This window comes from Glandiceps talaboti, chromosome 21 (assembly GCF_964340395.1).
Source record: "Glandiceps talaboti chromosome 21, keGlaTala1.1, whole genome shotgun sequence".
Classification (NCBI taxonomy): Eukaryota; Metazoa; Hemichordata; class Enteropneusta; family Spengelidae; genus Glandiceps; species Glandiceps talaboti.
In genome coordinates, this window is record NC_135569.1 from 13,768,874 (window position 1) to 13,782,232 (window position 13,359).

Here is a 13,359-nt window from a genome sequence, read left to right on the forward strand (position 1 = left end):
TGAAACACATGAAAGAAGAGAAATTAAAACCCAACAAAAATATGTGGGAGGGATTTTTATCATTTGGAAATTCATATTTTCTATCAACCACTGTGTTTGAGCAAAATTCAATATTAATATATGCCACGTAGTTAGTTCTAAATCATTTTTTTTTCTCATATTTTGAAATGAACCCCTACAAAGTATGCACCGAGGAGAATGACGAGCTCAAAAGACTTGGCTATGGTGTAATAATACCATTCGCCAGAACTCTGTTGTGCTACAATGTAGATAGCCAAGTCCCTAGGCCAGGCAAGGAAACCCAATACACTTAATAGTTTTAAAATTTGCATAAATTTTCAATGGATAACTATCATGTTTGGAGGGAAATTGAATAGTTAATAGTTTTAAAATCAATTCTCTACATAATCTATGATAGCTTCTGTTTTGAGGGAACTTCCAAATAAATTACATTTCAATGTTAAATTTATCATACATGTAGGTATAGAAATGTATTTCTACTATCCTGAACATAGCCCGAGAGATCCAGTTGTTTTCATTTATGCAGTGTGCTCAACAGCATGTGGGTAGTGGGTGGTTACAACTTACATACATGGACTAACAACTGGACCTTTCAGACTACCCTGAACAAAGAAAACTAAACATTCTGCCTTGAAAAAGATGACTCAGAGGCGTTTTACGTATGGAAGCTTCCTACATGTACAGACATAAAATGTAGGTGCATGATTGACACCTAGCACATGCATAAATCATACATTATTACATTTTATGTGAAAATTTACCTTCTTTTTAATTTTTCCACAATTGTACTCCATAATTGTGATGTTCAAAGAAATAAATCGTCTCCTATGGACGTCTCAAGTCTTTTATTTCTAATTTCGAAATTCAATACTTCGGAAATTTGAAATGATAATGATGTTTCAATCCACCTACTACAGGCATCTATCATGCAATGATATTAATTATACAGTGTTAATGTCACCAAAATCAGGATATGTTATTTTGTACTACACAGCATGCCAAATTTTCCAGTTTCTTTGAAAGCAGTACAATTTACTACAAATAAACATTTCAGGACAAGTGAACTCATGCTGTGTGTGCTAGAATTGTCAAAAATGAACATACTACAAAATGAACAGTGGACTAGATTGATATACATGGGTGGTAACATTCACATTTGACGATAACAATGTGACTATTTTTATCTTGAATACTAGTAGCAATCAGTGACATATTTTGATGTTTGTAACATGACAGTTAATTAGACAGCCACTTTGAAAGTGGTATATTAATAGATAACTCATGTGACTGGCATGTATCAAGATCATGTGACTGACACAGTGGTTTCCATGAGGGTCTTTAGCAATGCTCTCTGCTGCCACCTTGTTATCAACAACTTGCGCACCCTGGTATTGTTGTCATTCACCCTGCTTTAAAAACACTGTCCCTTAGGCTCTTGTTCAAAATGTTCCCATAAATTTACATCTACACAACACCACTTGTGATTTCTACATTTCAAAAACACACTGAAGGACAACATAAGTGGTAAAGACCTCTTCTGGTGTATGCCATAAATATGCTGATAATGACATATTTTACTCAACAATCTACTTCCCTAGTACATATTTTTGTTATCGAACATTTCCACCTTCCCATAATGTTGAGAAAACTAGCCTGGAATCCATGCAGATGAGAATTTTAAATTCAAGTTTTTCTTCTCACTAAAATTTAAAATCCCCATCCACATGGATTCCAGACAAGAAGAATGTCAATGGTCACTTTATCAGATGGTCATGTGTCAGTCATTGTCAAATGGTCATGTGACTCAGATGATCATGTGACTGTCAGATGATCATGTCATGTGACAATGTTATAAGTAATGTAATTATGTATATAGAAATACCATGGATGCCTTCTTGCCTATCTGTATGAAGTACAGGAATCTATTATCGACTGAAAATATAATATATGCTTTGTAATTGTAGTCATCTTTTCATCATATCAATAAATAATTCATTTTCAATATCTATTGAAATTTCTATTAGAAATAATTAAAATATAATTTGTAATTCATTATCAACAGTCATTGTTGTAAAGAAAACATGTCATTGTTATTAGGAATGACAAAAGTGAAATAAAATAAATTAACTGTGAACGGCTTGTTCTCTCCAATTTCAGCACTGCTATCAAATTTCAAAAGTCTGAGGTTAAATTCCTGCTCTGTGTCAGTCTAGCTGCTACCCATGCATCATGTTATCGAAAAGAGATCTTTAGATTTGATGCCATCTAAGCACGAGACTAGCAGAGTCTGAATGAAGGCATAATCTCAAACTGCTGACAGGCATTTTTCCTTATCTTCTTTGAACTGACAAAATGACAAAATTTTTGTCAAATTTCTCTAAAGATGAAAATTGTTTGTTTTCGGTGACACTGGGGTGTTCCCCTTTACATATGTATAAATTTGACATACTATGAACATTGTATACATTAATGCAAAATGAGTTTTTCCAAAGGTTAAAGACCTACAGTATCTTGATCTTTCAATGTCTATTCAATTTACATGACCTCTGTTGTCCTACAATTGTTATCTTACTAATTGCATTTGTAATGAGGTTGCCATCACCCAGGAATAGTTGACAATTTGCTAATTGGTCTGTCAAACTGTATAATAAATGGAGGTTAAACTGCAATCAGGAATGCATCTGGGTAATTGAATAATAGTTCATGTTACTGATGTATTGTGACGCTCCATACATGTAAGATCATGAGAATGCAGCCGAACTGTTTTACTGGGTCTGATGGCACTGCTTTCCTAAAGCTGTAGGGTACGACATGTTGAGGCAGCCTCACATATCTTTTGAATGGTAGCGTGACACGAACATTGTCTCACTTTGCACCTCACATATACACAATGTTGAAGAACACGTCAGGGTTTCCACTGACATTTTTTTCAGCAGGAGAACTACATCAGGCGGAGACGACTGCGAGACATCAAGTGGGATTTAGAAAGGCTGGAAAGTAGTTGGAAACGTCCAGTCGTTGCTCTGCTTTTGTAACCAACTGGATCTTTCCGGCGAGGTGGAAGGGAGGAGGTATAGGGGTATATAACAGGAACATTTTTTGTAATTTGAGCATCATACAAGTACATTGTATGTTCCTGCTCAGCAAGGAGGTGGGATAGGATGGAAGGAGTGGGGACTAATCAAATATAGACAGTAGGCAATGTAGACATGATAATCACTACGGTTCATAATGTGGGGGAGTTTTTACGTGTTCAGAGTTTCATAGATGTTCTGGCTTAGGAGGGGGTGTAACATGGGCAAACACAAACCTTCACTCTAAAGCCTATAAATGGATGGGGATTAATTAGAGAAAATGTATTCTGGCTCAAAAGAAAACGGATTTGAAAACCACCCACATGTCTACATGCAACTATATATCATATATCATACTTCATGAATACTGTACAGTAGATTGCAAGATTTTAATGCCAAGTGGTGAAAGTTGAAAGTTACCCCGAAGGAATCCAGTCCCAAAATTTCTATAAAAGCATCGCTGTTGTATTCAATGACTATCGACAAGTAACAAACCCTTTAAGTAGACACAGGTAGCCATAGTAATAGTACATTTGTAGATGACATTTAATCTTTATGGGTACATCTGATGTTAGAATTTTGAAAAGGTCATACCACCTCAGGTATAAGTCAGAGAAACAAGTGATGAACAATTGTTACTGACATCAGAATCTTATCTATGGGTCAGTAAATGTCAACATGGAACTGGATTATATCTATTATACTACGTCTTTCCAAAATTGTAAAATTCTTGTTTTCCTGAATTTTTAGCCACATTGATGGTTTATTTGTCAAATGATCTATAGACAGAGAGACTGTACAATTCACATCCACGTACACAATGTACATGTACATGTAATATACTAGAAGTGAAACTCTATCCCACACATCTCCCACATACACACAGAATACTCAAAGTGAAAATTTACCCCGCCCCCACACACATATACATACACAACGAAAGTGAAACTCTACAAGTACAACTCTAACAGTCTACAATATTAAACATTGGTACCAAAATTTAAACTGTTTATTATTGATCGTACTAGGACTTCACTAACCCAGGTGACATCAATTTCCTAACAAAATTATGATGCACAATAACTGACGTTCCAATTATTAGTTCCTGGGTCCTAACTCAGTATATCTAATTTGTTTTAATACTACCTTAGATCAAATGTAGACCTGACATATTCCAATTTAATTCCTACAGTAAGTTCTAGTCAGTATATTTAATTTGTCTTGAAATATAGATGGATCAATTGCGATGTTGGAGCCACTGACTGGCGCCACGAAGGATGTGTACTCAATCTGCATACAACTATTCATGCAAGGTCTTCCACTGTAAATCTATCACCAAAGGCCAGTGACCTTAGCAATGTTTCAGTATTTCCTTTACAAAAACATCCTCACCTGAATTATAATGGTGAAGGAATTCATTTTTAAAGGAAATTCATTGGGTAAGATTAAATAAACACGTTTGTATTCAAGCTAGGGGGTTTGAATTTATTAGTCTTAGGTTATACTGGAGGAACAGATCAGACCCCCTAACTTAGATCAGATTGATAAATTCTTTAACCAGGTTGTGACACTGTCCTACACCTATAACTTCTATAAGCACACGTAATCTCACATCATTAATTTTTATGTTTTCATTTGATGTTATCCCCTTTTTTCACTACAGTATATATATGTATTCAGTAAACCTGGAAGCTTCCACTACTTGTAAAATAATTTCACTGGAGAACAAAACCATGAAAATAAATTGTGTAAAACAAAAAAATTTCTTGTACTGTGATGACAATGCACATGGCTAAGTGACTCCTCACAACTACGCTTGGACACTGAATTGGCAAAATTTTCTGAACATATTCAAATTCATATTATTTCAACTCCACAAAGAAATATTGTCAAAGAGAAGATGAATTCTGCAAAGTCAACTGAGATAGTAAAACTATAAAACTATATAAATTGGTTAATTAAGTGATAATGAAACATCTAAAAATATACGACTAGTCCGAATGGCAAAGGATTTTTATTTTGTAGTAAAATTCATGGAATCATTATTTGAAATTGAATTCTATAATTTTGTTAATAAAAGTTGTCTGTTTTTATCAACAAAAATCCAGTTAAATTAGTGGCTAAGTTTTCCTGCATGTGGCTTTCAAAATCAAGCCAAAATTTTGACGACAAAATCTACAGAATGATGCATAAAAATATATTCAAGCAATTGTAGTGGTGATAAATGTTATCTCTGGAGCATCTTACATGACTAATGGGATGCAAAACACGCGAAGTATCACATCAGGTGAAGAAAAACTATAATTTATGCAAGATATAACAGTAGAGATGCCCAAATATGGTGATGCATCTCCAAATATGGAAGTGGAAATCGACACATTGAGTATTCAGTGGCTGGGCATTAGATTCTGAGATTGCATTCAAAATGGCCCTTGCATTAATAACCTGATTTCGTATGCAAGTCATGTCTCACTTCTCCTTACCGATGTCTTCCATTTACGTCAATCCAAAATTAAAGTATTTCTTGAGTTGCTATGTGACGTACACACATATCAAGGCGACATACGGTTTTTTTTTTTGGCTTCTTGAGAAACTCATTAGTCTAAGAATAGAATTTCTAATAAAATGGGGATATAATAAACATTTCAAAATATTTAACGCTCGAGCAGGTGCAGAGGGAGAAATATTGTATGAAATTTATACTGATATGCACACGGTCTGATGTAAACTAGACGACAGCCTATTAAATGTACCTGCAGGATATTTGCATGTTTTGCCTTGCTTCAATATGGTGACTATCTGAGAGTAGAATTTCTTTTAAAATGAAAGTGTAAATATGTCAAAATATTTCACCATCATCAAGGTATAGAACTTAGAAGCAGAAACACTGCATTGATTGAAATTTATTTCACATTGTCATATACACGTTCCAATATATGCAAAATAAAGCTTGTTATAGAATATATGCTAGCCTACAGATAATTGGATGTTTTGCCTTTTTTCATGAGTTTCACGCACACATCTATTTTAGGATATAATGGGAATACATAAACATTTCAAAATAGTTAATGTTCAGGCAAGCCTGTGCGATGATATGTGACTGTTATGCACCCGTTCAAATACAAGCAAGTGTTTAATATAAAATATATCCTATAGCGCTTCAGATAAATTTATGTTTTGTCTTTTTTCACATTCAGCAATTACCTTCTTAGAATAGAAAACTGGGCATATAAACATACCAATTATTCAATTGCTCAAGCTAGTGTGATTATAGAAATACTGTATTGACCAAACTTAATATGCGCACGGAAGAATAAGCCGAACAACAGTTTGCAAAACGTACTAAGGCTACAGATACAATTTGACATTTCCTTTTTTTCACAACAGCTACGTTCTAAGAATAGAATTTCTAATAAACTGGAAATATTAACATATCAAAATATTTACTGTTCAAGCAGGTGTGATTCTAGAAATACTGTATTGACTGACATTAATATTGTCATGCACACAGTCAAATAAGTCCAACAAGATATTGTAAAACGTACCAAGGCTGAAGGTAAATTGATGTTTTGCCTTTTATAAAAATAATTACTTTTTAAGAATAGAATTTCTAACAAACTGGGAATATTAACATATCACAATATTTAATGTTCAAGGTAGCGTAATTACAGATATAATAGCAAAGCGTTAAATAGGGAACTTGCAATCCTGACTGAGCATGCTCAGACGTAAAGGACTATGGAATTATCTGTGGTTATCGTACCTAATCCGGAGCAACCGATAAAATAAACCTCCCACAATTGTCAGGGTGACTAGGAACTGATTATTTATGGTTAAAAACAATATAACATTACTGTTTACAATGCTAATTGATTAGTATTTATTATCACATTTCCCATGATGCAACATTCAACATGGCAGTTTTGCAAGTTCCCTATAAGCCATTCACGTTTGAATAAGCAATTAATTGCTAGTTATAAAATGTATATCATAAATATTCATACTGTTCTTTTTCACATTTTAATCTGAAATAGAATATCTTACAATATCAAACATTTGCACAGAAATATTTTGTTTATATCGTCACATTTTGACGTAAATTCTCAGTACCTGCATTAGTTTTTCACCGTATGCTAAAAGGTCAATATTAAACACTTAAGGTCAACTTATTCTCACACGCGCCTATATAGTAATGCATGTGAAGCGTGTGGAGCGGAAATTATGGTGTCGACCAAGAAATCGAATGTTCGTTATTTTTATGATGCGCCTACATGTACATGTAGGCAGTAATATTCTATTTCAGGTACCGTAAATTGACTGACTCCTTGTTATTCAAACCCACTGAATTCAATCAATGTTTACTGCCTCAAACCACAAACCAGCTCAGTTTTTCATCCCTTAAGTTTAGACTTTCTGTATCTACAATGCCTCGGGTTATAATCAATATTTAGAAGAAGGAATCTTCTTGATTATTTTTGATATAAATATTTCAAAAAAAAATCTACATCCGAGTGATCCATATAGATATACCATAATCCCTATTCTATACATCTAATCTAATCTAATATAGTCTAATCTAATCTAATCTCCCAATTGGCTATAATTAATATATACAAGGAAAGAATTTTCTTGATATATTTTAATACAATATCTACATCTGAGTGATCCATATCATCCCTATTCTATACCTGTAATCGAATCTAATCTAATCTAATCTAATCTAATCTAATCCCATTTCATTTTCAATATCTAATTTCTCTTTTCTTTACACTCCTATAAGACATCTGTAGGCCATTTTTCCATTATTTTCTGACCAGTTCTGATGATCACATTGATTGGCATAATTTCCATTGCCTTGGAATCAATATCTATATTCCCCCAGTTGAAAACACAGTTCTAATTAATTCCATTCCATTGCATCATTTGATATTGCTTCTCTTGATATTTGGGGAACTGTTCATAGAACACGCCTCAGGGACCAAGTTTCATGAAAATGACATCATGTGAATACCCCGGGTATGTCACATTTGCACTCATGTATGCGTCATAAGGATTCTGTTGCATTAATAATAATGTTAGTTTTTTATATAACTTATTAAGGCTTTTCCACACTGTGCTGAAAGCACTTTACAATATTACCCGTGGCATGGACCTATAATGGCACAGCCACCCTATACTTTCTCGACTCCCGAGGGAGCATACAATCCATTAATACATACATGATGGATTGTGTAACTGGCTACAAACAAGACCAAAGTAGTCAACAATGGGAATTATTTATCATGTTGTCACAGGAAGCTCCACGTACATTGATTTCACTTCAGGAAATAGCCTGTATAATTTTAATCTTTCTCAATTACAAACACACATTCAAAATACAGAACAGAAACTGAATTTGTCATATGTGAAATCCATCATAAAACTGCCAAGAAGTAGTTTACAGTATGGTACATGTAGTTTCAATTTTGCTAAATTACGTCGGTAGGCAGTCGCCTCCACAAAACTACAGCTGACAGCTACAGTAAATGTCTGTATCAGTTTCAGGATTTAACAGGATATTTTGGGGTACGCATCTTAATATTTTGTCCACGGTGATAAACAAAAGCGAATATATGCATTCATATGAATATTTAGGTTCTATTCAATTCAATACAAACTTCTTGAAAACTTCCACTCATGGTGCTAAACTAGTCGAAGTAGTTTTTGTACTAAATTACAACTAAATGTTTACAATTACAGTCATAACACTTACATCACATGCACATGTGATGTAATATATTTGTCATACTAATTGTAAAGTCATCGTCATGTGATGGAAACTTATTAATAGTATGTATTCTGTTCAGATGCTTGGAATATTTCACATAGCATGGTCTGTGTTCAATTGACAGTTGTTGTTAGATGAACTAGAAAAACAGGATATCAACAGGATTATGTACAAATGTATGCACTGTTTTGCTTTGGTGTACAAACCTCAGTAATAGAAAGGGCAATCTGATATAAAAACTGATTCCCAATACATTAAACCATGATTTTGTTTGGGTAGCTTCAGAAAAAGAATGAGGAACTTGAGATTCTTTACCTACATGAACTTACCACCATCAGCAACACCACTTGGAAGATGAACACACCAAGAAGAAATGCTAAAAAAGTGTAAACAACTCGTGGGGTATGAGAAACCCGAAATCTATCAATCTAAAAATGCATTGACAAAAAATTCAATACACGGTACTTAAACTGGCACTGAAAACCATGATAAACTACACATATCAAATTCAAGACAATGAACACAAATACTAGACAACAGTTTTATAAAAACATGATCCTGCTCAGACACATAGATGGATTATTTTTCAATTTTAAGAACACTATTTTCTAAATATCGAACTAGGATCTGAGAAGTAACAATATATGAAATTTATATCTATGATTTAAACTTGCATACATGCACTGTACCAAGTAATATGACGAGTACTTTAAAAGTTTATCCAATTTTGAACATGACAGCCAAAAATTTGAACTTTCATTTTGGTATTTTTTGGTATTTTAAAAATTTACATTTTTACATTTTACATCTTTAAACTGTGTAGAAAATAAGAAACGGAAAAAATACATTATCTGCTAAAGTTATCTTAACAATGGGATAATTCTCTTAGATTAGTGAGTACGGAAGTATTACACTGAGAAGTGATTCTATTTTTTGTTTCCTTTGAGATGGTGTTATAAGACATTATTACATGTATGCCCATATCATTATTGCCCAAGCTAAAAATACATCCAATATTAAATTGACTATTGATTCAAAATAACTTGGGAAGTTTCAATAACAACAATTTCCTGAACCACAGAGAGCAATTTAATTTATCTCGCGATATCATTTGAGGTGTTATTTTCAAAGTTTTCATTATACAATTGCATATCAAGCTTGCATATTACAATTATAATGAAAATGTAAATTATATGCAAATGTCAGAGGTGGCTACTTGTTACAAAATTCTTGTGTCAGTTTAATACTCGTAATTTTCTACGACACAAAACTATTTATTTTATGGATACCGATTGAGGTGTTACTTTCGAAGTTTTCACTATGCAATTAAGGACCATGGACTAGATTAGTTTCTAGTAAACTATTTCCATGGTCCTCACCAGAGCATTTTCTTTTATTGTATTTGTATTTTCCTTTTTGCATTGTTATTATTTTATGTTTCTGGTGAAATAAATTCAATTCAATTACTTACCAACCATACATCACAATGATAATATTACATGGAAATATCAGAGATAACTAAATTGTTACAAATCCACTCACAAATTTTCTAAACAGAAAACTATTTATTTGGAGATATCCATAGAGATTTGAGACATAATTTTCAAAGTTTTCATTCAGACTAATCTTATAAAATGTGAAAATACGAAAATATCAGAGTTGTGTCAGAAATCTAATGTTGGTGACACCCCCAGTTTTAACCTACAGTCAACTATTTACAACTAATACTATTTATTTGAAGATATTTATTATTTTCAAAATCTTTATCCTTGCTAAACACGAAAATATGAAAATGTCAGAGTTTACTTGATTAAATTGTATATCAAAAATCTCGTGCCAGTCAAATTCGAAATTTTCTACCACAGAAAACTATTCATTTGTTGATATCCCTGTACAAGTCTTCTTACTAAACAACCTTTTATGATTGGCAGACTGAATAAACATATGAAAACTACTTCAAATCTTGTACTTCTGAAATCTTGGGAGTACATCAGTCTCATTTCATGTATGACAGCAAGTTATTTACACTCAATAGCCCACTACTCAGTCAGTATGGATTTCTGGTGTCATTTAAAACACAAGTCGTTCTCTTAATACGTGACTGCTATGCTTCTATGTTACTTGACACTCACTGTGATGTCAAATAAAAATAACAGTACAACTTTCCTTCAAGGGGAACACAACTCCTGGAAATACAAGTATTTTGTAAACTTTGTGTTCTTTAGAGTCATTTCACAAAACAGTGGAAAATAAAATATTCATGACACCTAAGTGATTATTGTCAAATAAAACAATCATGAATATTCATGTTCTGCTATTACATATTCATGTTGGACCAACTGTTTCTTCAGCTTTACCACATAATGGATTTTTGCACATATATTTTCAGGGCTCGAAATTAACTTTTTTCTTTAGTAGTCATAGTGGGCTACCCATAAGGAACTTGCAATCCAGACTGAGCATGCTCAGATACAAAGGACTATGGGATTATCTGTGGTTATCGTAATATCCAATCTGGAGCTACTGATAAAATAAACCTCTCGCAATGGTCAGGGTGATTATGAATTGATTATTTGTGGTCACAAACAATGTAAAAATATTGTTTACAATACTAATTGATTAGTATTCATTATCACATTTCCCATGATGCAACATTCAACATGGCGGGTTTGCAAGTTCCCTATTGAAATCCTAACCTTTAAAGCTGACAAAAGTTATTTCCTAGAGTGATATTCCCCTTAAAGATGACTGGAAATTGATTCTGAGTACAGAGCTAGGGATAGTGTAATATCAGATGTGAGTTGAAGAGTGTTCCTACATATACAATGGTACACAGTCTAGTCTGAAACGTGTTACCATTATCTCCATCGTCTAGTCGAACGGATTTCTCTAGCACAGGATTCCGTTTTCACCTCCATCAGCTATAGTTTATGCTACTGGACTCTGGAGTTTGTAATATCAATGTGATGACATTATCATGTCCTCATGTCACTTACATTCACACTGGAGGTTGAGTTTGTAGCAAACTGAAAGAAGTAACTTACAAACACCTGTCAGTGTGTGATGGCGTACCATTGACATGCGCTGTTCATCCTTTCCCCAGCAGGAGATTTAGCTTTTCGCTACAATTTTTCCATTTGACTACATGTTAGAAAGAGATTGTAGAGAATGGCTACACATATAGTATCTAGACTACTGCATACAATGAGTTTGTGAAGTTCATACACTGAAAATTACGAACTAAAAAATTGACTTACTTGTTGTGTTTCCCGTCATATCAATGATACATGTTGCATCCCTGGCATATTCCCTTGAATTGAATGGACGGACCCTTACTGCTACCTTTACTGACGACATGGCTTTCTTCTGAAGTGAGTTTACTATCTCAGGAAGTCTCTTGATTTTACGTTCTTCAAATCTTCAGTTCCTTTCTGCAAAGAAAATAAGAAGTCAGAGTGAAAATCATGAAAATCTGAAGAACTAGGATGAACTAACTGGCCAAGTATTTTATCGAACTTCCAACAGAGCAACAATTCAAGGAGGTCATTGAAATAACTTGGAACATAAACCATTGACATACAGCAAAAACAGGCAGTGTTTGCCAGAAGACCATAAATTATCTATGTTAAAAATGCATGTACAGTCTTCTGACAAAAAATAAATAAATAAAATAAAAAATAAAATAAAGAGATTTATATAGTGCCTGGCATCCATCAAGTGAAGCTCACTGGCACTTTACAATATGGATACTGTCACAAATAACTCTCTCCAATAGGTATGTCTTTAGTCTTAATTTGAAAGTCTCATTACTCGGTGCAGAGCAGAATGTTTGGTAGTTGGTTCCACAGGATTGCGGCAGCGTGGCTGAAAGATCGATCTCCATATGATTTAAGTTTGACAAACACTCTCTGTTTTAGCTGTAACATTATGCATCTCACTAACAGAGTAACACTAACAGATCAAAATGTGAACAATGTAAATGTACAAGTACAAATGTATACATAGGATTTGTGTGTTCAGTAGCACTCTCCTCCAGTTACTAAATGCAGGCTTTGATGAGAAGTAGCCAAGAAGTATACAAATGTAGAATTCTATTTCTAACTGTATTCATCACATATCAGAAGCAATCACATGACTTAACCTTCAAAGTGTTGACTTAAATTGATTTCATTACAGATAAACAAGGAAAAAAAACCTTGCTGTACAACTGTATGGTAACCATGACAACATCATATTGATGTAGAAAATGAAGAGGCCCACCAGAACACAGTAGGTAGGCAACCATACAAATGCGATCTGTATGAACAGTGATAGTGATCCGTATGAACAATTATATGCAAATGAAGGTGTTGCATTCTGGTTGCAAAATATAATATTTTCTATTCATGAAAGTTTGCCTGCCTGAAAGCTCAGGTATATTGCAAAATACTGTAATAATACATATACATGTACTTAGTCTGCTCAACATGATGATGCATCCTACCCTGCAGTTACGCT

At 33.6% G+C, this 13,359-nt stretch overlaps 1 protein-coding gene across 1 annotated transcript in view; it reads right to left on the bottom strand.

Moving 5' to 3' along the window:
• LOC144451660 (kinesin-like protein KIF1A) overlaps window positions 1–13,359 on the bottom strand; it is a 112,919-nt gene that overhangs the window by 85,819 nt on the left and 13,741 nt on the right. Inside the window, exon 2 of the mRNA XM_078142554.1 lies at window positions 12,120–12,293. Coding sequence (XP_077998680.1) covers window positions 12,120–12,219 — 100 coding nt within the window. The 5' untranslated portion in view covers window positions 12,220–12,293. The remainder of the gene's footprint in view (window positions 1–12,119; window positions 12,294–13,359) is intronic.